Source organism: Ostrinia furnacalis, unplaced genomic scaffold (genome assembly GCF_004193835.3).
Source record: "Ostrinia furnacalis isolate ACB-3 unplaced genomic scaffold, ASM419383v2 OfSCF7604, whole genome shotgun sequence".
Classification (NCBI taxonomy): Eukaryota; Metazoa; Arthropoda; class Insecta; order Lepidoptera; family Crambidae; genus Ostrinia; species Ostrinia furnacalis.
Genome location: NW_021137843.1, coordinates 582,772 through 603,971, shown reverse-complemented (window position 1 = coordinate 603,971; position 21,200 = coordinate 582,772). Strand labels below are relative to the sequence as shown.

Sequence of the window (21,200 nt, the reverse complement as noted above, 5' to 3'; positions counted from 1 at the left end):
TATACACGTCAAATAATCTATCGGGGACAATGCACGTTACAAATGTGACGCAAACATAAACCCATGCTATCGTAACAAGAAATCAATGGCAATGACAATATCACTTTTTCTCAGTAGCATTTATGACGTTAGGGGAACAATTAACAAGTAGGTATTGGAACTACAGGTAACATTAGGAAATAAACAAGTACCTATATCAATAATATTCCTCTCTATAGCCTCTGAATAATACATGATTCATGGACAAGTACCTCATTCTACGTAAATTAATCAAGATACGGAAGAGTTGAACAGTACCAAATACGTAAATATTAGACTACTAATATAATTAGGAATTGTGACTAAACTTATAAATGAGTCCGTATTAGGTGCTTCGCGTCACAAATAACATGTAAAGTAAACTTATTTCAATGTGAAGGACTGTCTGTCTGGCTATCTGTATTTGTTTGAAAATGATACGCTACCATATACCTCACAAAAAAAACCCTAAGTATTGTGTGTGTATGCCTAAATTTTTTTCTCAAATTTTAGATGCGAGAATTCAGCTCCATGCTTTAGCTAAAAATGAAAATTTTCTTCATATGAAAAAATAAGGTTGTTTTAATTGAAGTTACTGGATTATGCTTGCGCTGTGTAGGTACTGCCGTTCAAAATGATATCTGAGCAATCACTCCGAATAAATTGCCATTATGAATGTGATATCTGGAACTGCCGATATGAATGCGATAAGAATAAACGACATTGAATGAGAGGTGAGCGTGTTGTACATATTTCCATAATATTGTAGCTTTCTTTCAGCGTTCAGGTTCAGGTGCTATTTACTGAATATATGTGTGTGTATGTTTCGATGATGTATAAATTAACCTTTTTAATAAAAATACATAATATTGATTTTATCCTCAAGTTAATATAGCTATAAGTTATTTACGAGTAATTTACTTACACATGATGACGTATTGAAATAGAGGAATGAAAAGGTTTTTGTTTTCCAATAGAAGGTATGTAAGATTTCTGGAAGAGACATACGAACGAAAAAAATTTTTTTCATTTACGCAATGCATTCAGGACAATGCTGCACTGTGTCATTAACACCAACGCTGCGTTTGAATAGGTGCGTACGTGCCATTTTACTCTAATTTCCTTATGTTTCATATTGAAACAATAATCATAATAACAAGGTGAAGTTAGCCCTTAAATTGTAAGAATCATTTTAATAGGGCATAGTTTTGAAACCACGTTTCGTATTGCGTCGAAACTCATCTACGTGACCGTGATCGCACTCTGCCGCGATGTCGTCTTCCTTATACTTCGTTCTCGTGTCCACAACCAGGTATTTTTTATGACTAAACCAATGTTTGACTTTCGCACCGTACATTTTATTATATGCGGCATCCGCAATAGCTTTAGTAAATACGCCAACTATTTATATAAATAATTTTATCGCCATGCTGCAGGAAACTATGTATATTTATGAATGAATGGTAACTATAGGTACGCGAGTACGTAATGACTAGTCAATTTTAAATTGATAATGGTATCAATGAACAATCCAATACGATCTCTGCCAAGGGTATTCCCATGTCAGATAATGATGGTGCTAAATATGTATAATTGGATCAATATACAGGGTGTGTATTTACAACTGTCAAATCAATGATACTTATTTATTAAAAATCGCTCGACACCTTAAAAAATAACCGGTAAATCCAGCCTAAATAAAATAACTTGAAAAACGAAAACATGATTTATATGTCTGCTCTGTATCAGTTCTAAGAAAAAAAGCAATAACCACCCACGTCGATTGTAAAGATTGGTCGATAGGAATGCAGTTTAGAGATTCTTAAATTAAAGGACATTGGGAACTTTAATATGAGAAAATGCCCCACGGCGGACAATGATGAAACGTATTTTATTTCAAAGCTTTATACTTGTAGGTATATTCACTTAAAGCGCTATGTTGTGAGATATGGGAATTCTGAGATATGACGAGTCTAAGTTGAAAATATATTTGTCTAAAATGATTTGATATTTTTACATGTTATGTTGTTTGGCATTGCAGAGTAACCAATAAAAGTAAATAAAATAATATAAATAAATAAAAAATATAAATAAAATAATATAAATAAATAAAATATTATAAATACTTAAATTAATATTAGACAACATCTCATATATTACTCCAACCCAAAATAAGTAGCTAAGGCATTTGTGTTATGGAAATCGGGAACGACGAACCACAACACACCCAAACCAGAGACAATGTGAAAAGATCGTTTTCTATATTGTCCCGGCCGGGAATCGAACCTGGGACCTCAGGATTGGCCCGGCACACCTTGAAAACCGGTGTGTGCGCCTCTCCGCCAGCGAGGTCGTCAAAAATGTTACCTAAATGTAAAATAAAATAAAATATTAAAACTTCATTTTCTCAATATTCCCATATAAGAGAGAAAAAAAAATGCACGGAAATTCATTGGATATTAGTATGTATCATCTGTGATAGGTTTCGTTTGTGTCCGCTACTTTTCGAAAAGTGGGTCAAAAAGTTCCCAATGTCATTTTGAAGCTCTTCAAACCGACCTAACTTAAACGATTTATTTTCATAGCCAATTTTAATAGGTTTAACATTTTTGACAGTTTCATCAGTAAAATTTTTAACTTAAAAAATGATAGGTCAATGTGGCATGGTTAAACTTAATGCAATAATGCTAGAACATGTGCTAGAGTTGGATTAGAAAATTGATGCTTTACTCTGGGAAAATGGAATTTGAGACATTTGCAACTTCTTTTTACATGACTTATCTAACTTTCAGGCCTTTCATGACAACATTAGTACTATCTGCAAATACATTTGTTGAAATCTTGTATCTACGTAACATTATTTGTGTCTATCGGACTGGCATTGGTGACTCATCAGTTGAATAATTAGATAGGTAAGTAGCCGTCTATAAGTGTGTAGGGATCGTGATTTTGTCTATCTATCTAATAAGCTAGACATGAATATGAGTGATCGACTGGATATGAAGCTCTAGGCTATGGTCTTTGACCTCAGAGATAATAGTCGGTTTGGGATCGCATTCGGATTTTGGCTGTAGATCGAGCAAATAAGTTTCATACTGACTTTTGCCTTCTATACTTTGGTGTCTTAATATCAGCTGCCTAAAATCATTGAATACCTACAAACATTAAATCGCAAAGCATAGGAGTGCTGCGTGCACTTTGACACGTTTTTCAAACCAACTTTTACCATGAACTGTGTGACTACTACTTATCTGTGCAAAAGGGATTACCTGTACCCATGCTGTGCACGTACTATCGGCAATAGTGTTAACTATCCATTGCCTGTCTTGTCGTCTAGTTCTATCTCAAAAAATTACCATTTGATGAGAGTGAGAGCAAAAACGGAAATGGATAGTTAACAGTGTGGCCGTGTGTACAATCACACGAATGGTTAGATTGATCATAATTTTAACCTTTAATCTTTCACGTAAACGGTAGGGGAAAGCTAAATATTTTACGTGGTCTCCAGCTCATCAAAGCTTGAGATAAGTCTTTATAAGCCAAACGATGCTGTCCTTTTCCGACCTTTGGGATCCAATTAGTGGTCGTTTTGACTTAGAAGTTAGAACTCACCCTATTTCTAACAGATCTGTTTGCTGCAATAAATACAGTGTGTTATTTTAAGGCGACTTGTCCTGAAAATAGACACAAATTCAGTTATGGTAGTACGTATTTTTTTATTTTGTCACTGAATTTTTAGTTCATAACTTTCTCCATTGTTTGATAAAGGTGTTATTGCTAATTTATAACCTACAACTTAATTTAAAAGTTAGAAAACTAATGAAACTTTAACAAAAAGATAAATCTTAATGAATCGCTATAGAAAATTGCCCTGATTAAGTCTACTCGAACAGAAGTCGAATGTTTCTCGAAGTAATTAGTTACAGACAATAAGACTGAGATAACAAAGGACATAATTGTGAAGCGTGTAGGAATGATTTATTTGCGTTGTGCTAGGTTAGTGACTGGCGAGGATCCGGCTATCGGCCACAGTGTAAATTCAAGCAGTAGGTTTTTCACTTAAAATAAAAAATGATGGAGCGTGCCTGAATACCGAAAATCCAAGCATACGAGCATGCCCTAAAAAGTAGTCATAAATACACAGGCTTTATGTATGAAAATTGTTCCCTTGCAGGATATAGGAAAATGGATGCTTCAGTGAGTTTGTGTAAGTGGAAAAGGTGCTCAAGTAAAGCTAATTAAAATATTAGCTTAGGATTAACATTTTCACATTGAGGGAGGTTTATGTTCAGCAGTGGACGTCCTGTGGCTGAAATGATGATGAAACTTTTTCACTTCTGCATAGCAATTTGATTCCAGTAAAAAATGGCACATTTTCTAAATTCTCACGCACTTAGCCTTCTACATCTTCCTATGTTGTTGTCTTTGTAGCTGGGAAAACACTAGACAGGAATAATTAGTTTCAATGATTGAACACGCCCCGAATGAATATTACAAATGTGGAAACAAGACAATATTAATCTGAAGAAAATTGAGATATTTATGGGACAATGAAGACTTTGACTTTACAGTGGATATTTTCCTTTTGAACTACTATGAGTGGAAAAGGACTTTATCGATTCATAAATCTAGCTAAAGCCTAGTTATTATTATGTATTCCGAGACTGCACAAAATATAGAGACATCTGTAGTTCATACTTTTGTAGCTTTATCGTTGAATCTTGCTCATTCAAATGCACAATTTATTTAATCTTCAAAAGATTTTAATTCTTAATTGAGAAGAATATACTGGAGATGGACTAAACCACTTTTCATTTTCATCAATTTATTTTCTGTATCGCCAAGATCTTTTGTTTATTTGCAAGGTAGTAGAATAGGAAGGGTACTGTTTGAAAAAAAAGATCACAACTGTCATTGAGCTTTTGAGATAATACCTATGACGTCATTACAACGGTTTCAATTATGACAAGCTACGGTTGCGAATTTTGTTCCGGGTCGGCACGTTTTTTATACAAATTATACACTAGTATTAGATAAGAAGCGCACATTACGTCATTATTATAATACTAACTTTTCGCCCGCGGTTTCGCCCGCGTGGAATTTTGTCTGTCACATAAAAACTTTATCTCGCGCGTCCTTGTTTCATAAACCGGGATAAAACTGCCCTATGTCCTTTCCCGGGACTCAAACTATCTCTATGCCAAATTTCATCAAAATCAGTCCAGTGGTTTAGGCGTGAAAGAGAGACAGACAGACAGACAGTTACTTTCGCATTTATAATTAAGTATAGATTAGTGTTCTATGACTAGCTTAATGTAGGTATCACTAATGTTTTTTGTGTTGGTGTGTGTTTTACATTTCTTTTTGAAGACTGAACTCTTAAGCATTTATTCTTTAGACTATCTTATAATTTATCAAATAAAATAGGTTTTGATAAGACTTTTGTTACTTGTTTGTTAGATTTTAATGCATGCAGTATGAGTTTTTCCACCCAAGATCTCCTTAAACTGGTCTATTTCTTATTATTTAGTCCGTGGTAAGTAATGGTTAAAGTTTCAAGAGCTGCATCAGCCACTATAAATCAAGATTTGATGTGTTGTCTCAAGGTTGTCTTGATGACGTTCTAAAAATAGCCTCGTGCGATCAGAAAGTAAAAAAAATCTGTTAAAACTGTATTTCCCAGAGATTTTTCACACCGTCTTTAGGTTAGGATATCTGAATCATTGGTGGTGTACATAGAAACTCACCTTTCCATTGTAAAAGTTTTTTTTTGGTTTTTCTGAAGATTTTTTAAGTAATTTTCCTCAAATCAATAACATTTCATTTCTAAAAATTCTCGTACAAAATTTTAATTTGTTAAAAGTTTCCTATGCATAAACAGAGCTACAAAATAGAGGTTCATCATTACTCAGAATAATATTTGTAGAGTTACTACAGTTGCTATTTATCTAGATTTCACAAATCACTTAAGTAAGTAGGTAATTCATGAATAACAGAAAATAAGGTATAAAAGTTACTGCATATTACATCCTACAATATTGTACGTTTGTAATTGTACATTAGCGTCTGTTCTATTCTAAGATGTATTGTTTATTTAACAGTCAACTTATAAATATCTCAATAATGCCTTGTCTTTATTTGTGAACAACTAGTTTTTGCCGTCAGATCCAATTGTTGATGATTTAATGAGGTACATAATACTTGAGTCTTAAGACAGAATACTCTATAATATGACCTTACTTCACATATCAAAGATTTCTTACCCACTTAATATTTCTGTCGCATGGGGACTCTGACAAAACTTTTAGCTCGTCATACTCACGTTCACGTATAACAACAGTCCAAAATACGTATGGCTATTTTTCATTTAGTAAAATAGGTTGTTTCTAGTAAAATAGGTTGTTCCTACCAAATTGTATAATCACAATGCGGTATTCAATACTTTTATGCTCTACCAGAAGCTCGGCTTAGGAAGTGCATAAATTCTTAAATCAGTGTACAAAAGGTCACAAAAGTATTAAAAATTTGGTTCCTGCAGGCTATACTGATATGTTCAAACACTTAGAAACCATAAAAACCGTGTTATAATTACACTTAAATCATAGTTCTTGTTATAACAACACATAAACGTCAAACAAGTCACAAAAGTCATACGTCACCGCCACCCATGCGGGATATACTCTCTAATTAATATTACGACATTTTTATATACCTATCTGTTTAGATCTCTTACCTTGGCCAGTGATAATATCCGAGCTGAATGTAGTTTGCGTCCAAACGCCAAAGCGTGTAGCGGCACCGCCGGTCGCTGTCAATTTTTGTTGACGTTTTTTGTGAGTGCCTTTACCTGTTTCGCAGACCAGTTTTGACCAGGTATCCATCGGACAATCATACATTTTTTGATGTTAGTAAACAGAAACATAAACAAAAGTTGGATTTTAATTAATACAGCATCAAGTTATTAAACATAAAATCTCATTAGCTAAGCTATAATAAGCGTGACTCTCACGCATAACCCATGGTACCACTATAGTCTTAGGCGGAGGCACTTTAGTATCGGCTGGGCACTGCTCCAGTATGCATATATACGATTGTGCATGTAGCTTCGCGCTCAGTCTACGGAATTCCCGCGCGCGATTTTAACAAACGTCTTAGAAATTGCACTACATTTTAATTAAATGTTTTACACACTAAAATTAGTAAAAAAGTTTTTTAAGCCATTGATATTTTTTTAATAATTAGTTGTTAAGTGATCAAAGTCATGTCAAACATATTTAACTTTTGCTGCGTGAAGGACGGCGAGGGGGTGAAGGACACGTTTCTGAAAATGGAGCAAATGAACGGCCATTTCGTTCCCGCGTCCTGCCCCTTCAGTGGTGAAAGTGAAGCTAAATTGGAGCAGAAAAATGTGAAGCCAAACCTCAGGATCAAAGTCCCGCAGCCGTTGAGACTGAAGAACCATCTCGTCCAAGAAGAGAACTTCGACACTCTACATTCCAGAACCGACGAGTATTCCAGCATCGTAAGTACATTATTCATTATCAAACTTTCGCGAAACTCCAGAATTATTTATTGGCTACTTCTTTTGTGATCATTCAATAATGGTGTGACATAAATCTTTGAATTCGGTAAGCATGATTGAAACATGATGATCTTGACAAAAAATCATAAACGAGGCTTATTATAAAAATATTTCTACAAGTTCATCTCTAAACAATGACAAACATTCTCACTATAGCCAACCAAAACTTTTAGCACGTTCGATGCATAGTGCGAATATTTATGTATGATACGTACGTATTTATTTACGTTTGTTTAATGCTTTGCTCTTTACAAAATACTTAGGTTTCACACAAGCTATAACAGTATATGAGCTAGTCCAATTTAAATTAAAGTAGGTACTTAGATACTAATACAATTTCGACAATTCTGTACATTTGAGCTAGTTTACTCCAAGGTTTGGCCAAGGATGTGTATCACAGAACAAGCATTATAATCGCTAACCACGGCCCACGGCGGCAAACAACCCAATCATAAGTCGTTTACGCTGAGGATGTTACCATAATGAGAAAAACATTTGACATTATCAGCAGAATAATTTATTATGAATATTAAGGCTGTGATTTTGTTACATTTCAATATTTAGCCCCATTTTTAGTAATTAGTTAATTTAATATTTAGTCCAACGCTGTCTTCAGATTACAAAAAAATATTTGTTTTTGTAGTGGGCTACATTACTAATGATATAATTTGTCATAATATGTTAATTAAGTTGTTTCGTAGTCGTTGCTCTAATAAATTAAAATAATGGTTCAAGTTCAAATCCAGACGAAAAATATGTTATTAAATGGACACAAATAGTAGAGATGAGGTCAACAGGGTAATAATAAAAAAGTTCAAGATATTCGCTGCCTGCTACATAACAATCAAGATCGTAGAATAGGTAGGTACAGTGTTAATTTAATTGGAACTTCTGCTAATTAGTTAGTTTTATGAGTAAAGTATCACACATATTCACCACTCTTCTATGGTTTTATTGCTATGGTTGCAACTATTCAACATTTTATTATTGTGTTTAAGTAAGATTGAGTATGATTGCCCACAATGGTAGGTATAAAATTTATACGAGCTTACAAATGTTTAAAGTACCCACCATTTTTATAAAAGATAATAATTTTTGCGGTCAACATTTGTGTAAACAACTCCAAAAATATGCATGTTGTTTGTTGTTTCAGATGCGTTAACATAAGATTCTTGGAAAATTTATTATTATAAAGTTAATAATGCCCAATTTAGCTTCTTGTTTTGCCTGATTTCAGCTGTATACATTTATTTACATTAAAAGCACACCATAAACACTTAAAATACAAATCAAATATGATAAAATATAAGCACTCAACTTCTAATCTGATAAGTAAAGTGCTCTCCAGCGTTTATGAATCAAATAGATAAATATTATTATACGGAAATTATGTAATTATCATAATTATACATCCTACTCGATCAATCGAAATCTCTCTAGATCAATCGAAACAAAAGGGCAGAACATTTATTATAGGTAGAGTCTTAGGAGTAGTAGAGTTTAGTTACAAAAAGCTGAGATTCCTCATCTAGAATAAGATGACATGAGTAACAAACATTTTTAGAATAAGTTTTTTCGGAGTATTTAAGAAAAATACCCGGTAGAACTAAAAATAAGACTTACATTAGCAAAGAATTAACTTTTACAGTCTTTTATTTTGTTATTTTTTATCATAAATTAAGGATTGGAGTTTGTGACTAATTAGCTAAATATAGAGTAAGATTAAAACAAATTTTCGAACATGTGTTTTGTACATACATAGTTCATACCTACATCTATGTCATATCTTGAGGATTAGGCTATAGTAGAACGAAACAGCTGTTTTTTCTAACCGGTTCAGTTCAGTCAGACAGATGCCAAATGTGTGTTAATGAATGACACGATGATTCGCGGACTCTACATTCTGAATATTTTTGAATCACTTTTCCCTAAACTTTTCGTGATGCAGATGGAACGTGTCCAAAAGGTCATCGATCATTGTGACTAATCTTTTTTTCTTCCGTCTAGTGTGTTGGAACTAACTCTAGATGTATATTTATAAACTCTAGACACTAACTTCAAACCGCGATTTTGCCCGCGTTTCGGTATGTAATTGAGAGATTTTTCCTTTAATAAAAATTGGGTTAAAAATTATTATTCTGTTTTTCCCTAGGTCTAAACTATCTCTATATTTAATAAAAAATCGCTTCATTGGCTAAGTGTAGATAGGTAGTAACAGGCACACAGACAGTTACTTTCGCATTTTTATTTTACTAGCAGACCCGGCGATTATTGTACCGCCAAATGTTGGATTTTAATGGTGAAAGAGATTTTCAAATCATTCAAATCGGTCCAGTAGTTTCGGAGACTATTTTGTACAAACAAACAATCAAATCTTTCCTCTTAATATTAGTGTTAAAGTGTAGATTATAAGCAAGAAAGCATATTTAAAAAATCAAAGTGCTTTGGAAATATTTTAGTTCAGTACCTACCTGGGTACCGATTACGCCTGACCAGTTAATTTGCCTCATTGATCCCTGTTAGCAATTATTCCAATAAAACCACTAATTTATGGAAAACAGACCACAATAAACTATTAACGTACAGGAAAATGCCGCGGTTCAGGTACTTTCTTGCGAATTAATTAAAATCAAAGTGCAGCCTTAATTAATATACTGCAATTATCGCCAGCGTTTGCCACAGGGCAATAAGACACAATGAATTTACTACCCGCCGGATGACAATTGGTTACATTGACGCGTATATGGGAAGGATTATGGCTACAACGACTTATTATTTCTACGTATTATGGGACCCAATAAATAATAGAGTCAGTGACGTGGACAGCTATTAACGTGGGTAGACCATAAAACGATACACTTCATAAATCTACATAGGCTGAGTTGCACCACCTTATTTTAACAGTTACTATAAATAACCGGTGTTTTTTGTATGAAGTATGACCACAGAATAATAATAAGTACTACGTACAGAAGTTTTACTTCGCGAAGGTATTTAAAAAAATATATGCTCAATGTCATTAACAATATGGTGTAATTTAGCCTGTCTCAAGAGTCAAGCACCATTTTGTTGACAAAACGTCAGTTATCGGCACTGCGCCGAAGCTATAGGGCTGACTTCGGTAAAATGATGTGACTTGAGGTGCCAAACTGCGGAAAATGGCGGAGGAAATACATGATTTAGCATGAATTATCATGAATAATATTAACTACTTATTTACCTCTCAGTGTCTTGAGGCACCTTAAAAAAGTACATTCTGTGTTTTTATTATTATTTAGGCAGTTAAATACTGCACAGTATTTAGTACACCATTTTTTTATTTTCTTCCATCATAGGTACACAAGAATACGCGTGCGTGAATCAATGTTCGCTCGTATGTGAGGCCTTGTCGAATAGTATCCTGTAGGTGGGCCATCGTGCGTGTTTTGTTTTCGATGTAAACTCGCGGAGATGAACAGGCCTGGTATGACAGACTTTTGACGTTTGTTAAAGTTAAAGCAAGATGGTGCAATCAGCCTTAATAATATACAAGTTCATAGACTATAACGACTGGCCATAAACAAAATAAGAAGAAGAAGACTTTAATATCAAGCGGTAGAATGACCCTCGTTTTATTGAGTTAGTTCCCCGTTTGGTTATTTAGATTGTCAAAATGTCAAGTCATCATGACAAAGATACGTAGAGATTAATAAGGAACACCACTGGCCATCAAGGCATGCCTTAACAAATTGGTCAAATAAGAGTATGAGTAAACAAAAAAAAAAACAAATTCATCTGCAAGATTTGTCCCACACTAACGAACAAGCGAAGTCAATATAAAGCTTGTAAAAAGACATAGGCATAGGCCTGTCCAAATGTGAAGATCAATACGTCAATATTTGAGATCCTTTCTTGGTCATTTTAACCGACTTCGAAAAAAGGAGGAGGTTCTGTATTCAGTTCTCAGTGGTGTACTGGCCCGTATTACAAAGCAACTTTCAAATTATGAGTTCTCACTCAAGAACGGGATATGTGATTGGACTAAAAATTGAAACTTAACCAATAATAGCGCTTTATGCTAGAGTTTGACGATTACTAATTATGAGCGCTTACACATTAGGGCGTTAGTAGCGCGACTGCAGCGCTGTATCGGCGTTTTTATAATGTGAAGGCATGCATCCGCTGTTACATAGTATGAAATTTTCGGCAGCGCGTCTGTCGCGCGTTTGTCGCGCTGCTAAATCGCCTAAATGTGACAGCGCTCTATAAATGGCAAGATCTTACTAGCAAATATTCTGGGAACAATCTAGTTACGAAGTAGTTAATTAGCCAAATTAGACAATAGTTGTCAGAACAAACATGGTGAGGCCGCCGCGAGTCCTTGGCCCGCCTACCAATATCTTGTCAGCGGTAGATTGATCGCATTGTATATTTTTTATCGTTTGATATAAAAATCATACCTATTACCTACATATACCCGTATCACTAATTATTATGAGCACCAACAGTCATCCACTGATGGAGAGATTTTTGTATTTTAATGTTAAATTGTCATGAATTATTTCTTTTAATTTACCTAGCTATGGCCTGTGTTAAATGGGACTTGAATTAAATCCTACGATCTTTTGCTTGCCAGGCGACTGCTCTACCTACCGAGTAACTAAAACATTTAGGCTGAGTTGCACCATCTTACTTTAACTTTGACAAACTTTAAAAATCTGTCAAACTCCATACAAAAAGCAGCTGTTGGTCCATACAAAAAACGGTTATTGCTGCAACTCAGCCTTAGTAAACCAGTTGTTCAAGGAAAAAAACCTTTTTCTAAGTATGCTCTCCAATTTAGCTAATAGAATCTAAATAATTTTAAGCCCTGACGGAAAAGAGGGGCTTTTTGTAAATTCATACTGATATTAAAATTTATGTATGTTCAGGTTTTTGCATACGATTATGTTTATTGTGGTACATAGAGCAGTTCAAATTAAACCATGTCTTGTCTTTTACCAAAGGATGATAGTCTACTCATACTTTGATAGAGATAAGGACCTAACCAATTTAATCCGCGTTATGATGTACCTAATATTCTGTGGGAAATCATTTCACACACTAACTCGACACCCATCTAGCTAAACACTGCCTACCATCTTATACTAGTTGCAATAGGTGCGATATTACAACAAAATTGTAGAGTCTAATGTGCCGTTGACTGTACTTAAATAGATTAACCATTAGCCACTGTTTAGACGTCCTTGGCACGCCTCTTGTCAACGCAAGATATTTTTACGTTGTAATTTTTAACACATGATCATAATTGATAGCCTATGCATAATGACGTAACTGTACAGTGTATTGCAATCTGTGCTTGCGATTGATATCTTTTTGAAGTTTTGTTATTCGCTTGTGTCTTGGGTTTCATTACCAGATAGACATTACATGATGAAAAATCTGTTTTTAAAGCAAGTAAGAACTAAGTTAGTCAAAAAAAAAATACAAAAATATCGTTGTTTTTTTAGAATTTAAATTAGTAAGTTTGTGTGTACTTGCAAATCGTCAAATGCTCTTATGCCTTTACATCTCTCAGGAGTCTTGAAATATGATTCCGCTTTTCGAGGGCACGTTATACTCATAAATCTATCCATAAACTTTTTATCCACATTCGAAATAGCTAAGCTCATTGCACTAAGGTTACCGATTTATATCGTGTCAGTAACATTTATTACATAACGTGAACCGTTCACCAAAATTTTTGAATTATCACGCTTGTATTCATAAGCTGATCTCGCATTTGTTTGTTAAAAATTTGTATTTTATCGCTATTGATATTAAAGTAGGGGGTAAAATTTAAATATTTTGTGCTGCTACTTAATTATTATTATGCGGATTTTAATAATTGAAACTGACTTTATTTAGACATTAATAAGTGTTGAGGTGAAAGCTACTAATGGTGATTGTACTCACCTTATGTTTTATGTAGAGTAGTTAATAGTTACGAGTATGTTACGAATTGCCTGATTAGATTTGGTTGTTATTTCTCTATTTTTACATAAGTGGCTATACATATATTTGAGCCATTTAAAATAACTTAATGTAAAAATATTTTTAAAATACGTCTTCATGTATCATAGCCATGTCTGTTGCTACCTAAACATTAACGATTACTTGCTAATAAGACGCAAATTGAAATTTACCAAAAAAACTAAATCGATTTACCACAGCACCTCCCGGTCCCAAGGCTCCAAGGCTGTTACCGGTATATGGATACGGTAATCACCGTAACGGTTGGATCATTACTGATTCGTCGCACTGGACATCGTTTTACACGGTTTACCGCAAAAACAATCAAACAATGATCATGTTTTGGCGTAAGTACATAAAAGCGGTATTACAAGGCATTGTAGATTTTAACAATATATCATTTAGTGGTAGAAATATTAACACCCGTGGTCTTGTGAGCTAGCAACTCTTGATTATGGGGTCCAAAATTTATGTACGATGTCATAATTTGAAAATAAATATGTATTATGATTACATTCTTAAAAGGACGTGTGGAGCCATCCGGTCTAAATGAACCATATCAGTGTCAAAAGTCAACAGGGTGACTTCAGTTACTAGGTACTTAAAAAACATTTAAAAGAACAAGAAGACCACTAAAGTGAAAGAAAAATCAAATAAAATGAGATGAAGATTAATTACCCAAGAAGATTTACATATTGACAACTGTCAAATAAAAAAGATGTATCAATTTGTTGACGTAATGTAGCTCTACAACACTTCACATACGATTCATTTTATCACCCTCCCCCGATAAAGCCCCATAAGGTCTGGATCCCCAAAAACAATTTCCCAAAGATAAGGCTACAAGCAATAAATGGGAAGTTAGGGCCCATTAAGCGCCTCTCCCACCTGTCCTTGTACCGCTTCAAGCGCTGCACATATAGGTAAAAAGCCTTTAAAGTCTAGTAAATATCTAATAGTTATCCGAACCATGATGCTATGAAACACTCTATGGTGCTCGGAAAAAGGTAAAATACTTTGTATTAATACTGGCGAATTTTAGTTTAATTCATAGCATTATACTGGCAAAGCTAACTAATCAAATGCTTTCAATGCTTCAAATTAATTGAGTTTTGCGATTTGTTCCGTAAACCACAGGTTTTTTTTCGGACTGACTAAGCTGATAGCCGTGAGCGACTTTCTCACTTCACCGGGCAATAAGGTAAGCGAATATGACTCTCAACCTCAAAATTTAAGGGTAAACCACAGTTAAGAGCGTTTGGTGCGCTAAGACTTTACTGTGGAAAGCTAATTTATAACTTCATCATTATGAAGTTGCGGATACAGAAGTAGGTACTAAGCAAAACTTTTCAAGTCTGTCCATTGTAAATTAATTACACTTAAAGGTTAACGTAATTAGCTTTAAACTGATTACAACCGAGCGAATTGTTGAAAATTACGAAACTTACTCGCGAAAATTATACCGAGTCTCACAATGATCAGTCAGAAAATTAATCTGTGAAACTTTCGTGAGGAATACCTATTGAGTGGTAAATTATTCTCATTAAGCCCCCTGTAATTCCTTAATTAAGTTAAATAAGCTAACGGCATAGATTGGTGGGGGGTAATTACCGCGGTATCATTCTCGCTTATAAAGGGTTACTTTGTTTCGTGGACACGGCCATTAATATGCAACAGACAGATCTCATTCACAAATTAGGTTTTAATACTCTGGTAATTTGAGGGTAATCAGCCAGGCACAATTTGGCGCGCTCCATGACGATTTAGCATTTTCTTTTACTATTCCGCTGTTATTCAATTCTATTTCAAATACAGCAGTTTATTCATAAATAAGTCATACCACCACATAACGCACTTAAAACCAATAACGCGTGGTAAAAATCTAAATGAGCTCTATTAAATATTATGTACTAAGTAATTATAATATCGGTACGTCTTTTGTTGAAATACTTTAAAATACTTTTTATTTAGTTAAGTATTTAATCGTAAATAAATACTTAACTAAATAAACTAAACTCAAAAGCTTACTAATTGCAAAAACCTCAATATCTGAGACGTAAGAGCAGTAAATTATCAAAAGTGGTTTCGATCTCTACATATTTTTTAAGGTATGAAAATTTTCCATTTTCGTTTTCCATGTAAATTTTTTAGTTCGTCAAAATAAAAATGTTTTTTCCTCAACTAAAAAATTTGCCAAGATTTTAAGATAATTTACTTGGACACTTTTAATATCAGGTGAGTACTTTAAAATCACGATAAGTACACACCAAGAAATGTATTTGCAAGGGTGAAAAAAAGACATGAAAAACTATGTCTTAAATCTGAGCTCTTAAGGAAAAAGACAAATGTGAATAGGATTTGATTGCAGACGAAGAGTGTTTTATACGAATTGACAGTGTTTTTGTTTCTTCCTTTTTATTTTTATTTTGTAAAGACGAGGGCAGCCCAAGTAGACATCTTCTTGTGTACAAACTATACTTTTATTGTTTTATAGGGATTTTCTTAATCAGTTTATGAAAAGGCATTTTCAAAGAGTTTGTACTTGTAGTAGTAGACTAGTAGGTATTAATGTATAAATGTTCCCAATAAATAATTAATTAAACACTTAAGCCCTACATACATTACGACTTTTGTAGCGATACAAACACGCGTTGAACAGCCGCGCGAATTTTAGGGTGAGTTGCACCACCTAACTTTAACCGTGACTATAACAATAACCGGTATATTTTTATGGAGTTTGACAGATTTTTGACGTATGTTAAAGTCAAAGTAAGATGGTGCAACCGTACAGCCTTAGTAACGCGTGTGTGACGATTTGCGATTATCGATGCTGAATCGAGACTGAATCGTGTTGATATATCTGCAAATTAAAAGTCGCAGTGTTTATAGAGCCTACAGTGCTATATCGATTGCGCATGCGATCATGCATGCGAGTTCTGATATCGCTGGCACGCTTGAGTGCCAGAGGTCGACAGATTTATTACTCGCTAATTCACACATTATTCTACTAATAGCTAACTGGATTTTTCTCATTAGTACAATACCATGAGGTTTAATGGTAGGCACTTTGATAATTAACTTATTTGTTTTCTTTGGAACGGGTTGACTGATAGTTCAAAACCGCATTGTAAATATTGGCTAATAAAATATAGGACATTAAGGGTGGATTGGACCAAACAAGTGTAAATATATATCTCAGAATAAATCGTCAGTTCTGACATATTATTTCCCATCTGAAACCGTCAATGTGCCAGTTATACCAGGAGTTATTCTCGAATAAAAGTTTGGTCGCTTAAAATAGATTGTAATTAGGTATATCAAAAACCTCACTCTATCTATATTAATAACAACAAAAAAAGTAATCGAATTTAGTAAAGAGTTGATGAAAATGACATTAATTTCAGCAGTCGTAAATTACGACTCGTAATGAGGGTTTTCGCGAATGAAAGATCCGCTAGATGGCGGGACGTGGATATGGGGTCTGACTGCTGCATGATTGGTGGATTTTGACATATCTGTCAATGTCATGTCAAAAATAACCAATCATCCAGCATTTGGACCTCGCGTCTACGTATTGCCATCTGGCGGATTTTTCATTCGCGAAAACCCCAATTCAATTAAAAACACCGAAATGATACTCGATTAATTTACGCATCTAATACAGTGTGAGTCACGTTAAAGTGTACATATGAAAATAGATGAAACTAGACCTATTTTTATCGACAAAAAAGTGGTCAAAAATTTTTAGAGATTTTTTCTAAATTTTTTATAGAATTTTTTTTCTTCCAATTACTTATTGTAAAGAAAACGTAATAACTTTTGAACTAAGCAGTATATCCTGATAAAATAAAAACTGTAATAATGCTAAATAACAGGCAATACTAAAAAAATACATACGATGCACAAAAAATGCCAACAAGTAATAAAAAATGATACTTTTTGAAAAAAATCTGCTTAAAAACTCGTGTTTTTTTGGTTATTTGATAAATTTCTCCAAAAAATGCCCCTATAACAGGTGGTTTTTATTGTTGTGTATTATTCTCTATCGTATTACCTTTGTAAAACCAAAAATTGCATGTCTCTATCCCTATCACAACATTTGCTATGATAGTTTGAACAAAGGCCTACCACAAAATTATTCTCCTCTACAGGTAGGGACAATTTTAATTTTAACTAAAATGCTTATTTTACTTCGAAATCTTTTGTTTTTACTTGAAATCTAACTTGTCTTTATCAAAATTACAAATCTAGAGCCATTTTCAGTTTCGTTGTTAACGAAGCGTTGAATGGCGCGCCCGGAGAGGCTTAGTTCAAACGATCATAGCAAATGTTGTGATAGGGATAGAGACATGCAATTTTTGGTTTTACAAAGGTAATACAATAGAGAATAATACAAAACAATAAAAACCACCTATTATAGGGGCATTTTTCGGAGAAATTTATCAAATAACCAAAAAAACACGAATTTTTAAGCAGATTTTTTTCAAAAAGTATAATTTTTTATTATTTGTTGGCATTTTTTGTGTATTGTATGTATTTTTTTAGTATCGCCTGTTATTTAGCAATATTACTGTTTTTATTTTATCAGGATATACTGCTTAGTTTCAAAGTTATTACGTTTTCTTTACAATAAGTAATTGGAAGAAAAAAAATTCTTATAAAAAATTTAAAAAAAATCTCAAAAAAAATTTGACCACTTTTTTGTCGATAAAAATAGGTCTAGTTTCATCTATTTTCATATGTACACTTTAACGTGACTCACACTGTATACACAGTTAAAAGTGACACCTTTAACTGGCTCTTCTGTTTGCACTTTGCTTATATCTAAACTCTCACGATTTACGGTCGTGAGAACCGAAGTCGATGCATGACGTGCTAATTTAGCAACAAAGCCGGCTTGTGGAGCCAAACGTACAGAAATAATGAACGAGTTTCCGAACGTAGTTAGTGGGCCATTATTAATTTATTGGCTGGTATTTGCTCGTGAATTGCATGCGGGCTGGCTGATGTAATTGGGCTAGTTCAAATATTTTTGTTGTTCAGTATGCAGTGGGTTAGACCTGATTTATAGACAGGGTTTAAAGTCAACAGATTCAGTGATTAAATTGCTAGTTGCTAGCTATAGGTCTGGTATAACTCAGTCAGTGTGGGAGAGGTGACATTGACATAATTATGACGTTGACAGAGCATACAAATCTGTGGGTCTAGTCAAAATGCCATCGCAAACCAATAGGAAGTTTTCACTAATGTCAGTCGCCGCGTCACCAGTAATTCGATTCGATCGGAAAATGGCAGCCAAAATGCACATTGAACCACCAACGACGCGGCGATATAAAAGTTCATTCAAAATCGAATAAAAGTTAAAAAATGTCTATGACTTTGCGATTGTTTTTACTTTTTCTAGCTTTTTTTTTTAAATTAGTTTCTTCCTTCTTTCTGCTCTCTGTTTACGTCTATGCTTCGCTGTCAAACTAGCTGTCAAAACGACATCGCGATACGGATTTGTCAAAACAGCCTTAGGGTGGGTTGCACCATCTTAGTTTAACTTTGACAAACGTCTAAAATCTGTCAAACTCCATACAAAAAACACCGGTTAACGTCATAGTTACGGTCAAAGTTAGGTGGTGCAACTCACCCTATTGGTTTTCGATCGAATCGAAGCTTATCACCGGGGTTTTAGTAATCGCAATGAAAATGGCGGGTGTTGCGATTCGATTCGATTTTGATTGAGTCTTAAATGCATGTTGGCTAAGCCTTTGTATGGGAAATTTCAATCCAGTCTTTCGATTATCGATAGGTAGGGCTTTGCGATTCGATTTTTTGCCGTTTGACTAAGCCTTTTTTGTTATCGACCTCTTTTGCGATTTGTTTGTTTGTTTGCGACTGGTTTGCGATGAGTTTGCGATTTCAAAGTGCGTTTTGACTAGACCCACAGTAATCGCAATGAAAATGGCGGGTGTTGCGATTTGATTCGATTTTGATTGAGTCTTAAATGCATGTTGGCTAAGCCTTTGTATGGGAAATTTCAATCCAGTCTTTCGATTATCGATAGGTAGGGCTTTGCGATTCGATTTTTTGCCGTTTGACTAAGCCTTTTTTGTTATCGGCCTCTTTTGCGATTTGTTTATTTGTTTGCGACTGGTTTGCGATGGGTTTGCGATTTTAAAGTGCGTTTTGACTAGACCCGCTGCCCCCCTAGACAAAACGCACTTTTTGATCGAATCGAAAATCGAATCCGTCAAAACTCCATACAAAAAAGGGGCTTTTCGACCACTTTTCGACTGGTTTGCGATTATAATTTGCACTTTGTCTAGACCACCTGCCCCTCTAGACAAAAAGCACTTTTTGATCGAATCGAAAATCGAATCCGTCAAAACTCCATACAAAAAAGGGGCTTTTCGACCACTTTTCGACTGGTTTGCGATTATAATTTGCACTTTGTCTAGACCCGCTGGTCTCGCTGACGTTTGACGTCTCAAAAACACCCTCCCGTGTTGCTCCCATACCTCAAGCACTAACTAATATAATAAAATATAAATAATCGCTAGACCTAGACTTATAGTATGCACTATGGCTACAGCACATGTATTAAATTATGTATGTATGTGTTGCTTGATACACACTCAATGTAGAGCTTTGTTTTTCCACGAAGTTCTGTTTATTGTGATTGTGTTGTTCCCATAATTAATTTTCCGCATTATTATTAGTGGAATTACCATATCCGGTTCAGTGTCTTTAATATTTAGGGATTAAGATGTAGTTAAGACGTTAAGGGCCTTTATCCACCAAAGTAGAGACAATACGAGATGTAGGTATGCGGTACTGGAGAAGCTTAGGACCCTATTTCCACCAATAAAGTGGAACGGAGTTCTGCTCAACCGTCTCCACTGAAGCTGAGCGGAGACGAGACAGACATAACGTACCATATTCTAAAACGTTCTTAGGTCTTTTATAGTATCCGATTTTGCTACTCGGGCGAAATTCTATTGGTTACCTTACCTCGGTAAATTAAGCGATTCTATTGGTTCTTTACAAACATCCCTCGCTACGCATCCTCGCAGGTCTTTCGTGGAAACGCAGCCTAAACACGTGCCTTTTTTGCATTGGTGGATGGTGATGGCGTGGATTTTCAGTTAAAATCTTTCGTTTATGAATCTTTCGTTCATGACAAAAATGTAACTACCAAAAGTATTTGTTGAGTCATTATACGCAATCAGTTAATACAGGGTTGTCAATTAATGTACTCGTACAAACGACAGCATATCAAGTTGAGCATGAAGTCTCTTAAGTAGTTGTAAATAGATGCCATTTTGAAACAAAAATGTATAGTCAAATGTGCTGTCATCTGTAGAAATGTTGACCTGCAATTATTTAGTCTGTATCTCCCCATCTTAAACGTTTCCATTCACGTTCGCGTTAATTAGTTTAGCCTTAATTAGCGCCGAGGGTTCCGAAACGTAACAATACATGTGCATAATTATCTACCAATCACTCGGGGTCATTCCCATAGTATCGTTTTATGGCTTCGATTCATTGTGTTCACTTCCGTGGTGAACTCGGAGGCTGTAGATTCGATTCCCAGGCAGTACCTGTGTCGGTACACAAATTA

General features: G+C 34.6%; 1 protein-coding gene across 3 annotated transcripts in view; it reads left to right on the top strand.

Moving 5' to 3' along the window:
- Positions 1–6,799: 6,799 nt before the first annotated feature.
- NOS1 (nitric oxide synthase 1) overlaps positions 6,800–21,200 on the top strand; it is a 41,751-nt gene continuing 27,350 nt past the window's right edge. The window contains exons 1-2 of one of the 3 annotated variants that reach the window (XM_028322216.1): positions 6,800–6,891; positions 7,313–7,540. In XM_028322216.1, coding sequence (XP_028178017.1) covers positions 7,346–7,540 — 195 coding nt within the window. In that variant the 5' untranslated portion in view covers positions 6,800–6,891; positions 7,313–7,345. Of the gene's footprint in view, positions 6,923–7,279; positions 7,541–21,200 lie in introns of those variants that run through there. The other 2 variants (XM_028322217.1, XM_028322215.1) reach the window with 2 other exon arrangements.